The sequence below is a fragment of the Acytostelium subglobosum genome (genome assembly GCF_000787575.1).
Source record: "Acytostelium subglobosum LB1 DNA, scaffold: scaffold31, whole genome shotgun sequence".
Lineage (NCBI taxonomy): Eukaryota > Evosea > Eumycetozoa > Acytosteliales > Acytosteliaceae > Acytostelium > Acytostelium subglobosum.
The window spans coordinates 1-22,324 of record NW_012236502.1 but is presented as its reverse complement, the minus strand read 5'-3'; the positions used below and the strand labels follow the sequence as shown (position 1 = coordinate 22,324).

The window sequence follows — 22,324 nt, the reverse complement described above, 5'->3', positions numbered from 1 at the left end:
AAAAGTTATTTGTTCTTGAGATCTGTTTGATGAAGCAAGCATGGTTAGCAAGGGAGAGTGAGTGAGCAAGACTCACTTCTGAAAGAAAAATCCAATTTTTACAAATATCTTTTTATTCTCTAAGTCCACAGAACATTCCGTCAATGCATACCCTGTTGACCTGTTAGCTCAACATTTAAATTAAAGAGATAAAATATTATATTATACCTGTATTAATACATAATAATAATAATAATATTAATTATAATGGATATATTTCTTTTGGTTCGAGTTTGATCTCAATTGAGCTGAATGTACTCTCTTCAACTGATAACTTGGCACCAATGTATTCTCCATCTCTGTGCCATCTGGTCAAATGATTGGAGTGACTTAGTGATGCGCGATATTTAATGGACCAGATGTCAGAGTATCTCTCGGGCAGTTGGATTGCGAATCTTTTGATATATATTGATTCCATTATTCTTGTGTAAAATAATGTTATGATCTCCTGCGGGTTCTCAGGGTCGACCATTTCCACAGTTAATCCAGTGATCTTGGAAATGTTGTTTTGAGTGTTTGCAATGTGATGGTAGTCGAGCTTTGGCATCTTGTTGACCTGTTCAATCTGTTTAGTCTTTATCCTCTCCTCGTTGATACTCACAGAATTTGTGCGTATTACAAGTTCTTTAAGGTTGGGAGCACGTTCGTTTAGGGCTAGATAGTCGTAGTGCAAATCCTCCATGTCTTTCATATCCGTAACTTTACCCAATCCTGGATCAATCAATGACATGAACTCGTCATCAATAGCAATTTGATCAGGTTCGGGTGGTTCTTGGGCATCAATAATCGCCTCCCTTGGCGCGATGTGCTCCCCAAGGAAGATGCCACGCGCCGGGAAAATTCGATTGAAGCCACCATTGCGTGTACCAAACAGACTGTCCACCTCTTGGAGATTGACTCCATGATCGATATCAATATGTTGTTCGATTGGCATCTTGTCGTCAGGCACCACGGGTAACACCGTCAGATTGATGTTGAGATTGAAATGTTCACAACTGGCGATGCTCAACTTGAATGCATATGACGGACCATAAATGGTGACATTGGTTATCTTGACCTTTCTTTCATGAGTGCCTTTGACAATCTTGTCTGTATCGAACTTTCTTTGAAGCGTGCCTGCGCCAAGCCTGAGCGAACAGTCGTCGACCGTCACAAGTCTTGAATTGACATAGAGATCATTTGTTTTTGCGTCGAATTGGAAGGTATGTTTTCCACAACGTACCGCCACCTTACTGATGAATGAAGGGCCACTTGTAAATTTGGGTATATGCTCTCCTCTAACATGTATCTCCAATTGATTGCTCTTATAGGCCAGAGCGTCACCGACAAAGTGATTCCTGAATCTTACACCAGTCAATGAGGAGAAGTGAGGATCACCCTGCACCTTACAAGATGCGGCTTGGCCATTACTTCTCGACACCTTATCCAACCACCATCTCTCCAGTCGTTCAGCATGGTTTTTTGTATATTCTCTAACTTCATATACATTCATTATCTTATCTTTGTCTTTGTCGTTATATTTGTAATTGTTGGTTGCTATTAATTGTTGTTGTAGTCAAAATATCTGTATCACTTGTGAGTATCAACTTTGATTCGAACTTGTATTCTCAAAGTTTGACTTCTGATCAATGTGTGGGTGAAGATAAATCAAACTCACACTTTGATGACAACTTAAATATTAATAATAATAAATGTAAATGAAGAGTACATATCAACGTCCAAAAAGTTTACTTTGAGCAAGCTAGGCAGGTAACTACTGCCTAGAGTTTGTTGTTGTGTTTGATGGTTGATTGTTGTTTGTTTGTTTCAAGAACAAGTTGTTCATATCCTTCAGATGATTGATATTGGTGAATGAAAAGTTGCCAAAGGTGATGGGATCGTGCTCCTTGATGTCCAATTGAACTGGATCCAGATCGTCGCCAATCGATGAGTTCAGTAGGCTGGTCTCTGACAGGGTCTGAGGCTGGAAGCTACCACTTCCATGTGATGCACCCGATCCAATAAGTTGACCACGTCTGACATCTTCATCATCTTCATCATCAAAGTCGTCTTTGATGAGCCCATCCATGTCAGGGTTGTTGATGGCTGGCGTCGATGGCGCGGCCAGATTGTCATCGCTCCCCAGACTGTCATTGTAAATCGACTGCCTGTCCCAGAAGTAGTCTGTGTCCAACTCGCTCTCTGGCTTTGGCACAAATATGCCGTCCATGTCCTGATCGATCAATGTGCTCCAGTCGACATTCTTGAAGAATGGATGCCTCTTCACCTCGTTGGCACCATTGGCGCCGAGTCTCAGGCTGGGATTGGGATTGAGTAGCGAGCATATCAGGTCTTTGGCATCGTCGCTTACGTCTTGCCACTCCAGCTCGCGGTCATTCTGCAGGATGTGTTCAAAGATCAGCTCGGGCGTCTCGTCGTTGAAGGGTGGCGCGCCGGTCAGGAACTCGTACAAGATGATACCCAGCGCCCACCAGTCCACTGGAGTGCCGTGGCCCGTGCCCAGGAGGATCTCTGGACTCAGGTAGTCGGGCGTGCCCACCACCTTCTTCACCTTCTTCTTCAAATTCGTTGTCTGTTGTTTGCTTGGGTAGTTGATGGGCGGGACTGCGGCCAACATGTTGGAGGTGGCTGCGATGCCCATGACCATAGGCGAGGTCGTTGGGGAAGATGATGTCGATGCGGGTTGTGAATGTGGCGACTCTGTCTGAGCCTGGGACTGCTTGTCATCGAGTATTCCAATCTTGGACAGGCCAAAGTCGGTCAACTTGATGTGTCCCTTGGAGTCGATCAGCATGTTGTCGGGCTTGAGATCACGATGAATGATGGCATGTTTGTGCAGGTACTCCAGGCACAGGATGGTCTCGGCAATGTAGTGTCGCGCCATCGCCTCGTCAAAGCAACCTAGAGCACGCAACAATGAGGCGCAGTCACCGCCAATCAGATACTCCATTACCAGGTACAGCTTGTCCGTTGACTGGAATGCGTAAAACAGTTTGACGATGAATGGGTTCTCGACTGCGGCCAGGATGTTTCGCTCTACCACCACATGGTCGGCCATGTTCTTGCGCACCGTGTCCAACTTCTTGAGCACCTTCACTGCGTACAAGTCGCCTGTCTTCCTCTTCTGCGCCAAGTACACACGACCAAATGCGCCTCGCGATATAGGCTTGATTATCTCAAAGTCTGCGATCGACACGCTGCTGTTGGGTCCACCAGATGACTCCAATGCCGGGGTTGGCTGCTCAACAGTCACTGGAACACTCTGTTGTTGAGCAGGATGATGTTGATGATGTTTTGTTGCGGGCGCGATAGTCTTGAGGAAGGGCAGAAGACCCCATACCGACCATCCTTGGTGTCGCTTGCGTCCTGTCTTTGTGGCCCTGCGCTCGGCGTCGGCCGCCGTCTGCTGGACCTGCGTGTACTGCACGTAGGTCGCCTTCTTCTGTTCAATAATGCGACACATTCGCTTGCCAATCGTCATGAATGACATGTCGTCGGCATGGTCCTCGATCAGTTGGCCAATGGAGTCAATGACCGATTGGCATCGACATACTGCAGCGGGCGTACCATAACTGATACGTGTGATCTCCTCGACGTAGTGCTCCAAATGCGAGATGATGTCGTCGTTGATGTAGTATGGATCGATGTGGGCGCTGGGTCCAACCAGCGAGTCCATCATGATGCCCTTGGCCAAGTTGAGCATGGCCAGCAGACGTTGATCATGTGTGTTGTGCTTAAAGTCGTGCATGTTGGTCAAAGCACACAGCTGAGTATGTGTCTTGAGCTGCTCGGTCCTGTATGTGTCCTCGCAGATGCGGCACACCATCGTGGTCATGGTAGTGTTGTTGGTGGCAACCACATTATTGTTTGAACTTGCTGTTGCCATGGATGATGCTGTTGTAGTTGTGTCGTCTACTGGCGTGGGTTGGACATCCACCTCAAGTGTGTCCTCGGCATGGCCCCTTGACGTGGACGCACTCAACACCCACCTGTTACTCTGCATCATCTCGGCCAAACCTGAGCTCTTGTCTAACCTGTTGATATCAGCGCCATTGTTTGTGAACTGATAGTCGACGTCCTGTATCCCATCTGCAGAGTTGAGGAGTGGCGTTGTGGAGTTGCCAGTTGAGTTTGCAACTGGGTTTGTTCCTTGGTTTGCCGGAAGATTGGACAGAGCTTGAAGCGGGTTGGTCGGACTGATGCTGTTGAGGTTGGTCAAACTCTTGGACAGTCGCTGGCTGTAGAGGCCGGATGTGGAGAACGCCAGCGGGTTGACGGATTCATCGCTGGCGCTCAACTTGGTCGAGTCGGTCAGCACATCGACTACACGGGCAAACTCTGAGAAGATGAACAGCATCCTATAGATCAATGTACTTGGTGCCAAGTTGGCGGGGGCAGTCCTCGCGCCCTTGGAATGCTCCAAAAACAGGCTCTGGATCGACTGCACGATGTTCCTACATTGCTCGCGTTGCTCAGACACGCTCATGGCCTTGATCCTGCTCGCGATGAGCTTGATGCCCAAGAAGGTATCCTCCACATCGGGGTTTGACGCCACATCACTTGGCACCGAATGTATGAACGCGTCCATCTTTGTGTCGACTATGTGCTTGGATGAGAACAGTCTCTGATTGATGTCAAATGATGGCGTGACATCAGTCTTGTGTGAGCGACCCCTGGCAGTGTTGGAGCGGGATCGTCCACCACCGCTGCGAGAGCCACTAGTCGAGTTGCTCTCGCTAAAGACTGTGTCGTCTGGCTTGACTGGCATGGTGAGAGCTCGCGTCCTGTTGCTGTTTGGCCTTCCACTTGTTAATGGCACTGGCATGACGGCTGGCGATGACCTGTTCCTTGTGTGATTGATTGTTGAAGATGGCGATGGCGTGCCATTCTTTGACCCAGTCATGGCCAATGGATCGGGCAGCATATCATGCTGTTGTTGATGTTGAGCTTGGTAAAGAAGTTGGTTGAGTGGTGTGCCAAAGGCAAAGAGTGGGGAGGCCGATGAGTGTGAGGAGGAGTTGGTGGGAGAGCCTCCAATTGATACTGGGGGCTTTGATGCGTAGGGTTTGTTGATGTAGTGGCTGTTGGTAGTTGTAGTATTTACATGTGAATGATTGTACAATTGTGATGACAGTTGGCCATCATCCTCCTCCAATAGACAAGGGCTGCTGCTGCTGCCACACGATGATGTGGATGTGGATAGCCGCAGGGCCTTATCATTGAGTGAGTGTGAGAGTGGCTGTGTCAGCCACATGTGATCATTATCTGCATTGTTGTTGATGTTGTTGGCGTTGCCTGTGTTGGCCATGGCCAGGTGGTGAAGATGATGTCGTCGGCCCACTCCCAGGAGCATGTTGGATGGACGCGATGGTGATGTGGGCGCCGATGCACTTGTGGCCAAGTACTCGAATGACTCTGATTTCTTGATGAGTGCACCATTGTTGTTGGACCACTTCTGTCTCTCCAACTCAGCCTCTTCAGCTGCCTGTAAAAGACGTGCCTCTTCCAATCTTGTTTGTGATTCCTCAATGACCTGAATCCATGAATTGCACTCATGATGACTTCTCGCCTGTAGTGTCAACGATGGGAACATTCCTTGAATATGAACAATCTGAAATATATACTGCTTATCAATCTCTCCAAGTCTTCTAATTGTACTTCCAACTATTGGAATCATTCCAGCTGGTTCAGAGTCCTGATGTAATGTATGAGTGATTGTTAGTGAGTGAGTGCTTGAGGGGATGGGCCCATGGGGTGAGGCCCTCGAGGTCCACATACTGATTGATGCTTGAAGTAGTAAAAGAGACCATCCTTGAGCAAACAGTAACGCTTCTTCCAACTTCTTATGAGTACATGTCCCTCTTTGAGTAGGAATCCTTCCTTATCAGGGTTGGTCAATGATGCAAATGCAGGCTGGAAGATATGGAACATGGAAGAATGAGTGATTGAGTGTGATTGAATGATTGATTGAATGAACCATAACTTACATCATTATGTGGTGCTAACCATTCTGCCAACTCTTGGCTGTCTTCCAAACCCTCGGAATTGACCAAGTCCATTAGATAGTGTTGTAGTTGGTCTCTTCGTTCATCGACTAGCTCCCTGTTTGTTCCAGTTCGAAACAAGTGCTTCTTTGGTAACTTTGGTAGTCTGACCTTTGGATAAGCATTCCTAATCCTCTGATCCAACTCATGGAACTGACTATATCGTCTATAAATATTCCATTGGTGTCCATTCGGTTCATCAGCTACACAGACTATGTACACCTACAATATGTAATTGATTGATTGATTGATCGAATATGTGAGTGAGTGTTGATTGATTGATCATGGTATTTGAGAGGTATGATCATACAGTGAATGCTGTGAATGACATTGGATCAAGCCTGGTCTCATCACCAATGATACATAGTTGAAAGGTCATTGGTGTGTTGTGCGTCAGTCAGCTGTGAATGGGTTGGTTCCAATCACACCTGTCTTATATATTATGGGTTGGTTTGTATGATGTATATTATGAAATCTGGATGGTACTGGTAATGGTATATTATGGTCCTGATATATATCTTTGTTTGATGATGTATTAAGTATTTGAATGATTGATGGTGTTGTGTGAGTGTGTCTGTGATTGATTGATTGATTGGTATGAGTGTTTAATTGATTGATTGAGTGTGAACACAGTTGTTGAAAAAGTTGTTGTTGTTGTTATTATGATACCAGTGACTAATAAAATATTATTCAATTAATAAACAGTAAAGTAATATCTGGTCGAGTCGAAGGTCCAGGATATTTAGTGTGTGTTATAACCGTGTTGTTGTGGGGGGTGAAGGAATTAGATTGATCAAAGTCGTTTGTGTGTGTTTGTGATGACGAAGTAGAAAACGATCAAATGGTGAATCAGCTGACCCCCATTGGTCTAAAGAGAAGTCCTCGTTTCCCAATTATTGTGATTGCACAATACGAAAATATTATTATCTATTTGTAGAGACCCAGGGTCCAACAATGACACGGCATCACCTGCAAAGCTCGCACATTCCAAAGACTAAGACACTCACACTCATCACAAGTTAGGAACACGACTTGACAACAAGTTACCATGAACATTCAATCATACTTGTGAAGTCACTTGGAACAATGTCCCTGCCCTCCTACTACTCCCCCAGGTAAAGTGTCACTCACTTGACCTTGAACTTGTTGATTGAAAAAGTGATTGAGAGACTCTAGAGTTTATTGTTGCTTGCACTCTGGGTTGGTTGGAGCTGGTGGAGTTGGTTGTCTGGCCTTGTTACCACCGGTACGACGGGCATTGACTGGCTCATCATCCTCATCATCATCCTCCTCGTCGTCCTCATCGTCAAAGTCCATCTCTTCATCCTCACCATCCATATACATTCCCTCGTCGTCCTCGTCCTCGACGCGACCCAGGAAGGACTCGATGGCGCTTGGGATAATAGAATCTTTCAGGTCGACGATGGCCTGGTACTGGACGTAGCGGAAGGAAGCCTCAGCGACGTTGCCCTCATCGTCCTCCATGTCCTCGTCATCCTCCTCACCCGCCAGGGCGTCGGAGAACTTGTCTGGCGAAGAGGCATCGATCAGCAGTGTGGTGAAGATCGACTTTGCGTTCTCCTCGATGGTCTTGGTGACGACGGTTGGCTTCTTGCCCTTTGGTCCCTTCTTCTTCATCTTCTTCTCGGTGATCAGCTTGGTAACGGCGGTCTTCTTGCCCTCCTTCCACTCGACGGGCGACACTCTGATCGATTCGAGCTGCTCGTCCTTGAGCACCAGCTCCAGCTGGACCGATTCGTTGGTAAAGTATGGGTTGGTGGCAAAGACAAAGTTGAGAGTGAAGCTCTGATCCTCCTTCAAGTTGGAGATGTTAATATCGTTCAAGTATTGGAGTACCTCCTGGTCATTATCTCCAATAATAGATTCAAACTTTCCAGAGTTGACCAAAGCATTAAACCAGAATGATGGGATACCCTTAGCATCTGTGTTTGTTCATTCATTGATTGATTGATTGATTGTTAGCATGATTGATTGAATGATTGAATGATTGAATGATGTGATATAAACACATACCTCCTGATGTAAGACCCTCAACAGCGACTGGGACCTCAGCAGCACACTCCTCCTCAGTTGGCTCAGCAGCGCCAGAGACAAAGGTAGCTCTCTTTGTGTACAATTTATCAAACTCTGGTTGGAATTTCATATCGACCAAATGTAGCTCTTTCTCCTTTTGTTGGTCCAACTCCTGAATGCGCTCCTATATATACTTTCGTTAGTCATCAATGTGCGTAACATTGTGTTGTGATTAAATATAAACATACTTGCAACTTGAGCAAAGCATTGACTCTCTTCAAGATCTCAATGGAGGTGATGTTGGAGAGATCATCTGATGCACTAATATGTTCAATATCCATAGTTTATATATGTTGTTGTATGTATGTATATATGTGTGAGAGAGAGTGTGTGTATGTGTATGTGTAGATTGAGTGTACTCAAGAATGAGACGAGATTAAGTGCACTGTTCTCAAGTCCTTCGTCACTCGTCCTTTTGTTCATAAATGAATCAAAATTGAAAAAATAAATTGAATCAAAAAACCGAAGTTTGTTTGTTTCAAGCGTGGGGGTTGTTTGTGTCTCTTCATTCTTCATTCATTCATTCTTTCAATTCAATTCAATCATTATTATTAATATATAGTCGTAGTAGTAGAGTAGTAGTAGTAGTAGAAGGAGACAGAGATAAGCCATGCCAGAGTATAAAGGTAGGATGGCAGCTGGCAGTAATGGACGTAGTGATGGGAGGTCAAGAGTCGCACCTCCACCGCCACCTCCAAGAGTACCATTCAGAAGATATTCATCGGCGTTTGGTTCATTGGAGGGTAATAGTCCTCAAGATGAATTCTTAGACAATCTATATATCGCTGGTGGTCAAATAGATGATCGTGATCATCAACCTTTTCGTCATCATCATCATCATACTCGTGAGCGTGACAATGAACGAGATGATCAACTACAACAACAATCACAATCACAACAATCACAACAATCACAACAATATATACCAAATCTCACCTATCTTGATTATATAGATAGTTTATTACATCGAAGTCGTTCATTAACTACTTCATCACAATCACTACCAACTTCATCAACATCATCAACTTCAACATCAACAACACAATCATCATCAATCAATGTAAATAACAATAATAATAATAATAATAATAATAGACATCGAATATCATTTGATCCAATGTCATTGGGTGTCTTTGAGACATCATCGCCAACTGAGAGAAGACGTCGTTCAATCAGTTTTGCTGATGAGGATGATCATATCGAGGACAATGATGACAATGACGAGGATGATGATGATGTTTACTTTAGAAGTGCGTTTGGAAGAGGTGGAAGAGGTGGAAGAGGTGGAATGGTGCGAGGTCGTACTTTTGGTACACACTCAGGTTGGCGCACATCTCTGACGAGAGATGATGCTGATGCCGATGACGACGAGGAAATTGATAGTTGTAGCGATAAAGAGCGCGGGGACGACAATGATGATGACGATAATGAAGACGTGCGAATAAACGAGCGAGTATCATTTAGAGATGTAGATGACTTCTACATGGTGCATCCCGAGGATGAGGATAGTGATGACAATGACGACGAAAAAGACAATGACAACAACAATGACAATGATGATGACGACGACGAATTTCTGGGAGACGATGAGCGCACAACAGTTGCATCATCATTATCATCATCTTCCTCTTCTTCAAGTTCAAGGCGACAACTGGATTCGAGTGGTGGCAGCGGAGGTGGCGGTGACTCTCTGCGTTCAAGTCAATCTACCAACAGTACAAACGTCTTGCAAAACCTGGACGAGGAGGACTTTCAATCAATCAAGGCCTTGCTGCTGAGCAGCTTGGCAGCGAGCCGGAGCAGAAAGAGGGAGCGTGATAATGCAGACATGGATACCAATGAAGCTGTAATGGATGAGGACAACACTGATCAAGATCAAGAGCATATCGATATGATACTTAGAAGACTGACCAAGCATTCAAAGACAACTGGATCATCATCAAGTTCTACACCATTGGCTATCAGCAACGACAACAACAAAAGTGGGAAGCCAAAGAATAAGACTGTCATCACAAGGAAGTTCACGCTCACACTGGACAACAAGGTCGACATGCAAGAGACCGTGGAGGAGGAGGAGGTATCAAGTGATTGATACCACTCTCTCTCTCAATCAATACAACCAAGTATACTATGTTGGCGCGAGGACATCTTGCTTGATTGGAATAGTTCCGGATATTTTAATTTATTGATAAGTTTGATTGATTGATTCAGGGATGATCGCGAGAGGTGGTACTTGGGCCGTGGCGATAGTTGTGGAATCCTTCCAACCCATTGGAGTCCAAAGAACTCATTCAAGGCCTGGAGTTGATCCCTGCCATGATCCCTTTGCATATTGATATCTTCCAATATCCACCTCTGTTTGAGATGCTAAAGTGATTGAGTCATTGATTGATTGAGTGAGAAGAAGATGTGGCGCCAAAGTCTAAAGAATCAAAATTGAAGTTGAATCACAGAGTGAAGATATAAAGATAAAGATACATATAAAGTGATGATATCTAGAAAGCCAACAAGGATTGAGTTGAACATCGAAGACATCGATGAGTATGAACAATTGAAGAGAGAACAAGATGTTGCTTTGTCAACATCATCAACAGCTACATCATCATCATCGGAAATGAACATGAACAACACTACAGGCAACAAACAGTATCCACTTGCTGATCACATTGGTGTCACAAAGAAGCAACCATCGACTGCACAACGTATTGGATTCAATTAATCAATCAAACATGTACATCATCATTCAATCAACGCGACCGAGCTTATAATAAAGATGGCATCAACGCCAACCAACTGCACAGCTGTGTAGTGTATGCACAGACAGATACAGACAAGACAGATGTACCATCTAGATGTTATACCTCCTCTAACTATATAGGTTAGTAGAGATACTTTGATTTATTCTCCTCTAGCAACTTGGCAGAGGTCTTGGCATCGTTGAATAGGGTGCTGACCTCTTCAATGTCATCCTTGATGATTGATGGGCGACCATTCGTCCTGGACAGAATGGCCGATGGCGTCAACAGTTGGATGGCGTAGCGCAGCGATGACTTGTCGCCAATCTCTGCCAGGTACTGAAGTGCGTCGTCCTCAATCTTGTGTCCCTCGACCGTGGCCCTAATCGTAAGTATCTGTACAATCTCGTTGAAGGAGTAGGGCAGCGTGCGGATGATCATCAGACGGTCTAGCAAGTCGACGGGGATGCCGTGTGGCGAGGCAATGTCCGTACCCTTGATCTCGCAGTTGCCGCGGTTCGTGGCAAAGATGACGATGGGCGCCAGCGTCGACTCGAGCGCCTTGTTCAAGTATGAGAAACACTCAATGTCCAGCATGTGCACCTCGTCGATGAACAGCACGCCCGGCACCAGCTCGGCCACGCCCTGCTCGATGTACCTGTTGACGATCTTGTTGATCTCCAGACGCAGCTTCTCTGTGATCTCTGTCTTCTTGGGCTTCATCATCTGGCCCATCATCGACATGATGTCCTGGCCACCCTGTGGCTTGGCGTTGGCCAAGTCGAGGTCGTGCAGCGTGACGTCCTGGATGATCTCCTTCTTCTTGAGCACCTCGCCCTTGGGCAGGGGCACGTACTCCTCGGCCTCGAGGTCGTGCTCCGTGGCGTAAAAGTCGGAGCGACCCACGCGCTTGACTGAGCCGCTGTTGGCCTCGATGTAGATGACGTCGCCCAGTGTGATCTTCTCCTTCTGAATCGATTCGTAGATGGTTGGGTCGAGTTTGAGCTGCTTGGTGCCCTTGGTCGTCTTGAGTCCAATGATGACGCTGGCGATCGTCTTGCCATAGCCGCCCAGCGGGTTGTCTGTCTCCTCGGGCGTGATCTCGGTGACCTCGCCCTCGTACACCTCCTTGGTCTCCTTGACGCGCAGACCGATCGAGCGACGGAAGTTCTCCATCAAGATCTCGGTCTTCTTGACCTCGGATGAGTAGACCTCCGAGCCGACCATTGGGCAGAAGGGCACCTTGCTGCCGAGGTCGTGTGCGATCGCCAGTGCCAGCGCAGTCTTGCCCGTGCCGGGTGGACCGGCCAGCAACAGTGCCTTGCCGGCCATCTTCTTTGAGCGAATGAGCTCGGCAACGATGCCTGATGCTTCACGTGCGCGTGCTTGGCCAACGAGACCGTCGCCAATTGTGTTTGCTGTGCCGTCCTGTGCCAATCCAAGACCCTTGATGTGACTGTGTGTTGCGACTCTCTGTGACTTTACCGAAGACTTGATCTCATCTATCTTTGTAGCGCTACCGCCTCCCTCTGCACCTGGTGCAGATGATGTATTATTATTGTTGTTATTGTTTGAAGTTGAGGTTGTAGATGTAGTTGTGGTTGTAGTTGTGGTTGGTGTTGATGATGATCCATTTGCTGAATCAGCCATCTCTGTATCACTTGTCGATGTTGTAGTTGTCATTATTATTATTATTGTCTTTTTAAATTCAAGTGATACGTATTTGTATTTGTATCTGTATTCAATTTAACTTTTAAAACAAAGAATGACTTTGTGTTTGTTCAACTCGTCGTTTTTAGCACCAAAACTCACAAAAATGATCATTTTTATTCATTCATTCATTCATTCATTTATTCATTCATTCATTCATTGTGAACAATAAATTATTTGATTTATTGATTGATTGAATATGTCATTGAAGATCATATATAGATATGTATTTATTAACTCAATCACATATTCGCAATCTTATCCTCTCACTCATCACCCCTACCTTTCATTCAATCAAGTGATTGGAATTGTCCTTCATTACAACTTTATTTTTTCCTTTACCCTTACCCTACCCTCAACCCTTGCCCTTGCCCTCACTATCAAGTTTGACTTTGACTCACAACCACACTCTTTTGATTTTTGATTTTTTTTTAATTAGTTTTGTGATGATCACAAAAGAAACCTGATGGGTGCCTCCTCATCAAGTTCACTTACTTGCATGACTCTGACAGACATTCAATCAATCATCCTCAACCAACCAACCAAATTTATATATTATACATATATATTAAATTATTATATATATAATAAATATACACACATTAGGATGCAGCAGCAGAAGCAACAGCAGCATTTGAAGTTGGCTGTGGCCATCGTCACCATGTTGGCCTTTGCCTCATCAGTGGCATTGGCAGCACCAACTACACGGTCATGGCTCAACGAGGACGTCGTGCGTACAATTGACCTGACCACACAACTTGCCAAACAAAGCGTTACAATCAAGGCCAAGAACATTGGCGATGCCCCCTCCTCCACCTACACCTTTGCACTCCTCTCCTCTGTGCACGCCAGCATCCAAGCCTTCATCGAGGGCGAAGAGTCCTCCCCACTCTCCGTCTCACTCAACTCACAAAGAACACATCAAAAGCTCCAGTATGTACATCTGATTGATCAATGGATGAGGGCTGGAATCATTCCACTCCCCACCCTCTCACTCACTCACTCACTCACCCATCAATCAATCAATCCTATCAATCAATCCAATCAATCAAATATATGATATAGGTTCGACATGTACAATGTACAGCTTGACAAGCCAATCAAGGCAGGCAGCACAGTGAACTTGAAGTTGAGGATCGTGTCGATGGGTCAGATGACTCCATACCCAACTCACATCGCTCAGGCAGAGTCGCAGTTGGTGATGTACAAGGACAACCATTACTTCAGCTCGCCATACGACACACAGACACAGAAGACGACACTGAAGCTGGCGAGCGCCAAGGTCGAGGACCACTCGTCGCTCTCACCCTCCATTCTCAAGGGCAGCAGCCTGGTCTACGGCCCATACAAGGACGTCCGTCCGCTGGCCTTCTCGGCACTGCACGTGCACTTTGAGAACAACGCTTCGTTCCTGATGCTGGCCAACCTGGTGAAGGAGTACGAGGTCAGCCACTGGGGCAACGTCGCCGTCGAGACCACCTACAACTTTGAGCACCGCGGTGCCGCCCTCAAGGGCCCATTCTCGCGTCTGGACTACCAGCGTAACCAGGCCGCGTCGCCCTCCCACGTCGCCGAGATCGTCGAGCAGGTTCCCAAGACCGCCGCCGACTTCTACTACCGCGACTACATTGGCAACATCTCCACGTCGCAGTACACTCACGCCGCCTCGCACCTCAACTTCAAGATCACACCCCGTTTCCCCCTGTTTGGCGGTTGGAAGATCGAGTTCTACACGGGCTTCAACGTGCCCTCGTCCAGCCTGCTGTTCACCGACTCTGACACTGGCCGCTACGTCCTGAACGCCACATTTGGCGTTGCCATCGCTGATGTATGGGCTGAGCGCCACGAGATGCGCGTCGTCCTGCCCGAGGGCTCCACCGACATCCAGATCGTCGCACCCTTCAAGTTTGAGCTGTCACACGACGTGCGCAAGACCTTCTTTGACACTGTTGGCCGTCCCGTCATCGTGCTCATTGCCGATCACACATCGTTCGAGCACACCCAGACACTGCAGATCTCCTACTCAGTCACGCCACTGTCCTGGTTGCACGAGCCCCTGTTGGCCATGGGCGCCGTCATGGTGCTCTGCCTGTCATTCATGGTGCTCTCGCGTCTCGACCTCTCGCTGATCCGCAAGGGACCAAAGATTGAGCGCAGCCCCCAGGTCGAGAAGCTGGCACAGCAGTTCTTTGCCGCCTTCGAGTCGCGTCTCCAGTACCACATTGACTGGGAGGAGGCCCTCGCCAACCTGGCCCGCCACAGCACCATCCAGAAGTACCTCACATCCAAGGCCGAGATTGACGCCCGCTACAAGGACACAGCCGCCGTCAACAAGGTGCTCGAGTCGATCTCTACCGAGGACCAGGTGTTCTCTGCCCGTCTCAAGGAGCTCAACAGCCAGGAGAACCAGCTGTCACAGATCCAGAATCAGTTGTTCGAGGCTGAGAAGAGAAGAAACACCACCAAGGACCTCAGCAAGAAGGAGTACGAGGAGATCAAGTCAAAGTACTTGGACAACTACAGAAAGGCCTATGACAGTGTCAGAGCTAGCTTTGACCAAATCTTGGCTTAAATTGGAAATCGCGACCATCATCCCAACAACAACATAATTCAATCGTACAATCATTCAATCAAAAAATCAATCAAACATAATATATCCCAACCAGCATCAACCATCCATCCAATCATCAACCTGTATCTTAGTCGGTTGCGCATCACATCCATTAAAATAGACCCCTGATTGATCCAATTCGCTTGCTCATTCAATCATCCCATGCTTATACGTCACAGTGGACATTGATCATGTTAGGTGGTATAATAATTTGATAGTAATCTTTTTATTGGTATGGATTAGTTGTTTGAGTCTTAAGCATTGTATGGTAAATGAATTGTGACGGATATGTGTGCAGGACAGGGTCATGGAGACTCCAAGGACTTGAGAAGAACTGCAATGTCACTATTATATCTCCACGCAGAGTAACTGTCTGGGAGGCCAGGATAATCATCCATTTTGAATCCAAGGTGTCGCCAAAAGGCCACGGCTTCGGTATCTTGCTTGAGTACCTCACACTCAATCAAGACCCCATTCCTTCTTCCTTCCAAATAGGAGGCGATAATATCAATAAGAAATGATCCAAGACCAATGTTGGCACTAGTTTCTTTGACCAAGAAAAATGGGATGTACGCATAACTTGTTTCCACTGGGATATTTCGACCTTGGAAATACTTCCTCTTACTGAAGATAAACAACACGACTAACAGGTTGGCTCGCAGATCGATTAGTGAATCCACTACTAGTCACTGACTGACTGACAGGTTGGCTCGCGGATCGATTAGTGTATCCACTGCTGTTGCTGGGCACTGAATGACTGATTGGTTGGCTCGATGATCCACCGCTGCGATCATTACCAAGCGAGTGTGTGCTGGTGCTGCCACCATTGTCACTGCTACTACTACTGCTGCTGTTGATTGTTACACCGTGCCACTTCTTTAACTCCTTCATCATTCCACGTTTGCTATCAAGTTTAAAATGATGTTCCATGTCTTGGAGTTGGCATCTTTAGGATATAACATAGTATTAACTTTATAGATATTATAAGTCTAAATGTATGTAAATGTATGTATGTATTATATGTATGTATATGTATATGTATATGTATGTAAGTATGATAGTTATGATAATATTATCGAATAAACACCTTTCTTGTACTTGTTCTTCACAATGGAGAATGGGTACTATGGTGGGGGTCAGCAACAACATGAACTGTCTTCCCATTTATTACCTTAAGAGGAAAAAACTTTGTCGACCAAAAATGGATGCGCCCTACCCCCACCACCTAGTTGTGAGTGTGTTGGGGTCACCTATCACCATCAGTCCTGCAGACATCGCTGAAGTGTTCCCATTAACCAGTTCATCCTCGATCGAACCCGAGTCTGATGTAGAAGTTGACGACGACGACCAAGATGACCAGCCCAAGCTCATGGACATCAATAAGCTTCCCTCAGAGTTGAGAAGGTTTCTTGCTCCATCCTCGCATCCCTAGCAGTGTCAACACTCTGTCGTGGTGGGCCGTCAACTCTGTTACCTTTCCCCTAATTTCAAAGATAGCTCGTGACTATCTTGGTGCGCAAGGTGCCACGACTTTCCTCGAGACTTCGTTCTCAGACCTGAACGACATTATCACACCCAATACTGCCAGTCTCTCGGACTCCAGTGAGACCATCAAGTTCGTCACCAAATACTATATGAACTATATTAACAATCGTAAATAAATCTTCAAGTCAATCGAATGAATCGAATATAAATAGAATGAATATGAACAACTGTTAACTTGTCAAATGATTATTTGTATTCATAACTCGTCGACAGTTATTCACCAATAATCGGGTCGGTTGGTCATCGTCCCAAAAATTAACTATATCCGATGAATAGGAGCCCTGTTCTGGAGCAACATACTTTGGCTTTGCAGGTTCTTTTGGAGGTGGCAGAGCGTATGGCCCGATCAGAGGATAAGACTTGATCATTGGGACAGAAGAGTCTCTCAATGGCATTTTGTTGGGATCGCCAGGAGAAACTTGAGGACTAGCCGGTTGTTGTAAAGAAGCAATAAATTCATCCAATAAATTAATCTTGCCATCCTTGATCCTTGTGTACGTTTTAAATTCAATTCCACGTTTGGTCATGTCATCCTGGATGGCCACCCAACTGAGATCATTGTTTACAGTAGCGTAGAATATTATCACCTAGGTGTTCTTGCCTGCACACTCATCAATTATCTTCTTGATGGTTACAGTTTTACCACTGTTCTTTGGCGCACATATCATAATGTTGGCATTGACCTGGTTGAATAGTTTGGATCCTTTAATGTTCTTTGGTTGTTTAGGTAGTTTGATTGGCTCTACCTCTACGTCATTTATTGTTTGTAGCTTGATCATCTATATTATTTAGGTGATACTATTGTTGTCCCCCATACTTGACAAACTCTAAAGCAATTGTAACAGCAACCGCCTCTTTAACTCGACCTCCTTTCTCATTTACACACTCAAAATAATAATTTCCTTGAATGTATCTTCCTGCTTTCTTCAAGAACTTGTAGTTAGGGGAAAGGAAACATATCTGCTCAGTGCTACAACACATAATGTTGTCAGGAATTAAATTTGATCGTACCTGAATAAGATTGGTGGTATCACCTCTGTACATAACTTCATATGACTTGACAATTATTTGGTCTGGAACGAAATCAACATTTATTGGTACAGAAATTCTTTTGTCAACAGGAGGGTCCTCTCCATCAGCTGGAAAAACAAGATTGATAAACACTGTCTTTATGCACATTTCTTTTGAGTATCCCATTTATATTAACTACCAGAGATTTAATTGGAGATTGCTCCAATTAAATCAGGCTTCGCGAGATTATTTACACCAAAACAAGGCCATTAGGTGTGATGACCAGCTTACGTTTGCACACCACAGTTGAGTGATGTGTCAAGTTGGTATTTTCGCTGAGGAAACCAATGAAATCCCATTTCTGCTCACCAAGGTTGAGATCAATACCAGTGATAGCGTTGTCCTTGTTGAAGTTGGAGGTGCCGTCGCCAAACTCCTCAATCCAGCACCAGTTCCTGTTGTGGATTCTTGGTGTCAATAGTGACGAGTCTTTGAGGATCCATCGCAGTGCCATGTAATCGTCGTTAAGGTTCAAATAATAATCATATTGCATTAACCTGTTATTGTTGATATTTGTGTAAAAGTGATCCAACTTGGTGTTTCTCCAGTTATTGTTGTAAATGGCTGTATTAGCTGCAGTTTGTGTTAGGAAAAGACTGTGATAGATCCTCTCCAACGTCATACCATTTTGTCGATTGACTCTGAGAGTCACCGATTGGTTCTGTCCAGTGAGCGCTGCTTGGTAAGAGTACGAGTAAGGTATCATCAAAGAGAATCCATCTGGACTGAAAATCTTGGTCTGGAGCTCATTGACAATCGCGAGGTTCTTTTCCACTGCCAGATAAATCGCCATGTTTGTGACATTAAATGCTGCCGGTGCGGGCAATGCAACTGGATTGGTTGTTGGGTTTGGTGATGGGGGTGGTTGAATTGCTGGTGATGGATCTGGGAGTGCTGCAGGTGGATCAGCAGCGAATGCGATATTAGCGAGCTCTGACCAAACGAATCTTACCAATAATGTCTCGTTCAACATGATGTCTTTGTCAACACAGAGAATTGATTCATAGAGTTCATTGAAGGGATTGTTACAACAACATTGGTCTCTCCGCCAGCGCCATCTCCAGCAAGTAAATACCTAGGCTCCACATAAGGGACTGCTGCTTCCTCTCCAGTGTAGTTGGGGTTGTAAACCAATCCAGCAGCGTATGAGTTTGGTAGTTTGGATGAAAGACATGGGATCATATATTGATCGCTCGTCATTCTAAATGATGCGAATGTGTTTTCTGTCTCGACCAATGGTTTATTCCTCACTGTCACCATCTTGGCGTGGAGATGGAAGTTGGTATGATTCATCAAATCCAAACCACCTCCTGTATACACCTGGATCTGTCTGAAGAATGGACAAAAGTCAGCAAACATCATTGTCTGTTTGTTTGCCACGCCAGGCAGATTGAATATGAACCTAAAGTATGATCTTGACAAGTTGTATGCCTTGGACGGTGGGATCTCAAAGATTGTGTCATTGCCACCAGAGTAAACAGTTGTTGATGTTGTGCCTGACTGTGGGAACAGCCTCGTATATTAATACTCAGGTTCGGCAACGAGCAGGGGCGTGTAATCTAATTCCTTTGAAACGACGTTCTATCTATTATATATTGTAACGATCGATTATATTTCGCTGCTAATCTGGATGGTCTCATGCTCCTTGACCAACAAATAATTAATATATCCTCGTGTCAGCTCGTAGATGTCGTTGCGCCTGTACAATATCAACGTCAAGTTCATATCGACGCCATTCAAGAAGATCTCGACTCCATCCTTGTCTGTTAAATATATGTAGAACGTCTTTTTAGTCTTTGACACCAACTGCTTAGAGTATGCCTCCAAGTTGTGATTGGTCCAGTTTACATACGCAAAGTCAGGGACGCCAGCTGTGCAAACCTCTTGCAGGACATCATCTGATCCATTGCTGCATAGGTCCGAGTGGATGTACAATATGTTCTCGATCTGCAAGTCGATCACGTTGGTGCTAGTGAGCTCGCCGCCATCAAAGCGATTGATGCTGTCCTGATTGAAGCCTAGGTGATGGAATAGGTCAGCATCATTAAATATGAGCGACACGTCCATCTTTGTGTCTGATACGATGAATGTGTATTTACCAGTATTAGGTTGTTTGGATGTTGGCCATGTGATCGAGTAGGTCAACTTGTTGGGTGATTGATCTGTTAATATTGTCTGCAGCGTGTCTTGGAGCGAGAGCCTCGAGTAGTTGCCATCAGGTATTGTTATGAGCACCTCATCATCGCCTTCTCTAAGTGTAGTTGTATTTCTATTCCTTGGCACAGTGTAAAATGACTTGGGGATCCATGCTTGCAAGATGGCAACGCGATCGAACTCATCGTGTTCATAATTCTCGATCGCATAAGTGAAGTGAATTCACATAAAAGATCCTCTTGTGGGTGATCAGACTCATTTTTGATATTTATTGTAATACAACTATATTAATAATGCCACAAACAAAGAAAGGTTACGCAGGATCARCAGCCAACTTGGCCAAGTGGAGAGAACAACAGAGAGCATTGAAAGAACAACAACAATCACAATATGTATTGTATGACTCTGATGATGAACCAGAGGAGGAACAACAACCAATTGTCGAGGCAGCATCTAAACCAATAGTGATCGAGACAGACAAGCCCAAGACTGTACGTAAGCCACGAGTCAATAAGACAGATGAGTTGGATAAGAAATTCGATCAGCTGATGCAGCAGCTCTCTAACCTAACCAACAACATGCAGAAGACCAAGGCAGAGCCCGAAGTTCCGATCCCACCCAGCAGCTCCAATTGTCCAACAGCAACAGCAGCAGCAACAACAACAACAGTTCGTACGTCCAATGCATCCTCTGTCAGCGATCCTCAAACACAAGCTATTGACTAAATTCTAACGATCATATATATGTATCATGGTTAGACATCAAGTCCATCTAGAGATCAACGAGACCAAAGGCAAGAAGCTCAGAGTCAAGATAAAGARGATCAGACCAGCGCGGTTGCGACGTGATAAGAATGGTAGGTACATCAGGAGGAAGCAGAAGAAGGTGTACATCAACTCTCGCAAGTCAGACTTGGAGTTGATCAAGAAGCTGATACGAGAGGCGACAACCGCCCCACCGAGGAGTATGCTAACAGGACTCCAACTACAGGGAAGCGCTGCTCAAGAATGCGAGAGACTTGGAGCAACAGACAAGAGCAAAGGTTGACGCGCTCATCAAGGATCACGAGCGACCAGCACTCCCAGCACCAGCGCTACTCCCACAACTCATGGAACCGCCCCAGCTTGAGGAGATCGACGAGGGTGTGGCGAGACTGCCCCGCGAGGAGGTTGAGGGAGTGGCAGTGAACGACGAGGCGCCTGAGCACAACAACTACGACCGACTGATCGAGAAGCAGAACGCAACTCATGGCCTCGTCGAGCAGACCCACGCCAGCATACAGGACATCAAACATTCGTTGAACAAACGGTTTGATGAGGATATGGACCGATTCCATAGGCAAGCAGTTAACGAGGGCAAAAGGTACCAACAAGAGAAGGAGAGAGTGCAGGTTCAGCATGACCAGACTAATTTATTACGCCAACTTCGCGGATTGCTGACAGAGGAAGAGCAACTAGAGAATGACTCGTCGTCAGAGGGCAATGAACAACGGCAACATGTGTTGGCAATGATCGAAGTAGCCAAGCGGAAATTGGAGGATGCCCAAACAAAGAAGGTGCTGGATAAGACTATCAATGAGCAGATACATGAGCGCGAGATGGATGAGATAGAAACCAACAAACAGAAAGCGATAAAGGAGATGGCAACATTGCATTCTATCGTGTCAGAGCAGCCCAAGCAACCACAACCATCACGACTCAGGAAGCCCATGCCCAGCACCATGCCCAAGGTAAAGTCAGAGCCTATTGACGAGCCGTCTCCTTACAGTACGCCTCCACATCCAACAACATCAACTACGACGACAACAGCATCGACAACGTCAACAGCAGTCAACAACAACAATAACAATAACAACAACAGGAGAGTCTCGATCACATCCTCCAGTCTCAAGGCAACGAAGGCGATACCAGCAGAGTTGACACCCAAGGTCATGGTATCAGTGCAGCACTACTTGGACACAGGATACCCAATCAATAACCTCAACTATGACCTAGGGAAGGACTTGAAGAACGTGCCCTATGAGGAGAGAAATAAACTCAAGAGAGAACTGATATCAGAAGCAGGAACGATGGCGAGACTACAGGCAATGGATTCTCTCAAACCAATCCCAACGTCACTGGCACCTCAAGTGTTGGAGTTTGTCAAGCAATACTACGACAGCGACATCGCCTCACAACAGCTGTACAATGAGTTAAAGAAGGTGTTCAAGGGCCACAGAGAAAGACAGAATTGGACTCTATTTATAATGAAGTCAAAGGCATGAGGAAGGGCAGCGGGCGCAAGGATGGTGGATTGTATGACTATGAGATCGTACAGCTGAT

The 22,324-nt window shown here is 45.7% G+C and overlaps 9 protein-coding genes across 9 annotated transcripts; 3 read left to right on the top strand and 6 right to left on the bottom strand.

Annotated features, from left to right (window-relative positions):
• Nucleotides 1–241: 241 nt before the first annotated feature.
• SAMD00019534_111520 (hypothetical protein) lies at nt 242–1,323 on the bottom strand (the record flags this gene model as incomplete). Its single annotated transcript, XM_012893481.1, has 2 exons — nt 242–1,196; nt 1,262–1,323. 2 exons carry the CDS (start codon nt 1,321–1,323, stop codon nt 242–244), a joined length of 1,017 nt encoding a protein of 338 aa, XP_012748935.1.
• A 469-nt stretch (nt 1,324–1,792) lies between these two features.
• SAMD00019534_111510 (hypothetical protein) lies at nt 1,793–6,462 on the bottom strand (the record flags this gene model as incomplete). Its single annotated transcript, XM_012893480.1, has 5 exons — nt 1,793–3,301; nt 3,380–5,734; nt 5,818–5,952; nt 6,027–6,305; nt 6,394–6,462. The coding sequence occupies 5 exons, from the start codon at nt 6,460–6,462 to the stop codon at nt 1,793–1,795; spliced, it is 4,347 nt and encodes a 1,448-aa protein (XP_012748934.1).
• Nucleotides 6,463–7,262: 800 nt separating this feature from the next.
• SAMD00019534_111500 (hypothetical protein) lies at nt 7,263–8,458 on the bottom strand (the record flags this gene model as incomplete). The annotated part of the gene is made up of 3 exons (XM_012893479.1): nt 7,263–8,026; nt 8,118–8,301; nt 8,366–8,458. 3 exons carry the CDS (start codon nt 8,456–8,458, stop codon nt 7,263–7,265), a joined length of 1,041 nt encoding a protein of 346 aa, XP_012748933.1.
• An 836-nt stretch (nt 8,459–9,294) lies between these two features.
• Nucleotides 9,295–10,269, top strand: SAMD00019534_111490 (hypothetical protein; the record flags this gene model as incomplete). The annotated part of the gene is made up of 1 exon (XM_012893478.1): nt 9,295–10,269. One exon carries the CDS (start codon nt 9,295–9,297, stop codon nt 10,267–10,269), a length of 975 nt encoding a protein of 324 aa, XP_012748932.1.
• A 787-nt stretch (nt 10,270–11,056) lies between these two features.
• Nucleotides 11,057–12,658, bottom strand: SAMD00019534_111480 (hypothetical protein; the record flags this gene model as incomplete). Its single annotated transcript, XM_012893477.1, has 1 exon — nt 11,057–12,658. A coding segment is annotated over one exon (1,602 nt), but the record flags the coding sequence as incomplete, so codon positions are not given.
• A 571-nt stretch (nt 12,659–13,229) lies between these two features.
• SAMD00019534_111470 (hypothetical protein) lies at nt 13,230–15,194 on the top strand (the record flags this gene model as incomplete). The annotated part of the gene is made up of 2 exons (XM_012893476.1): nt 13,230–13,555; nt 13,688–15,194. 2 exons carry the CDS (start codon nt 13,230–13,232, stop codon nt 15,192–15,194), a joined length of 1,833 nt encoding a protein of 610 aa, XP_012748930.1.
• Nucleotides 15,195–18,039: 2,845 nt separating this feature from the next.
• SAMD00019534_111460 (hypothetical protein) lies at nt 18,040–18,822 on the bottom strand (the record flags this gene model as incomplete). The annotated part of the gene is made up of 2 exons (XM_012893475.1): nt 18,040–18,413; nt 18,474–18,822. The coding sequence occupies 2 exons, from the start codon at nt 18,820–18,822 to the stop codon at nt 18,040–18,042; spliced, it is 723 nt and encodes a 240-aa protein (XP_012748929.1).
• Nucleotides 18,823–19,457: 635 nt separating this feature from the next.
• On the bottom strand, nt 19,458–19,916 carry SAMD00019534_111450 (hypothetical protein; the record flags this gene model as incomplete). Its single annotated transcript, XM_012893474.1, has 1 exon — nt 19,458–19,916. The coding sequence occupies one exon, from the start codon at nt 19,914–19,916 to the stop codon at nt 19,458–19,460; it is 459 nt and encodes a 152-aa protein (XP_012748928.1).
• A 1,195-nt stretch (nt 19,917–21,111) lies between these two features.
• On the top strand, nt 21,112–22,266 carry SAMD00019534_111440 (hypothetical protein; the record flags this gene model as incomplete). The annotated part of the gene is made up of 1 exon (XM_012893473.1): nt 21,112–22,266. The coding sequence occupies one exon, from the start codon at nt 21,112–21,114 to the stop codon at nt 22,264–22,266; it is 1,155 nt and encodes a 384-aa protein (XP_012748927.1).
• Nucleotides 22,267–22,324: the final 58 nt, after the last annotated feature.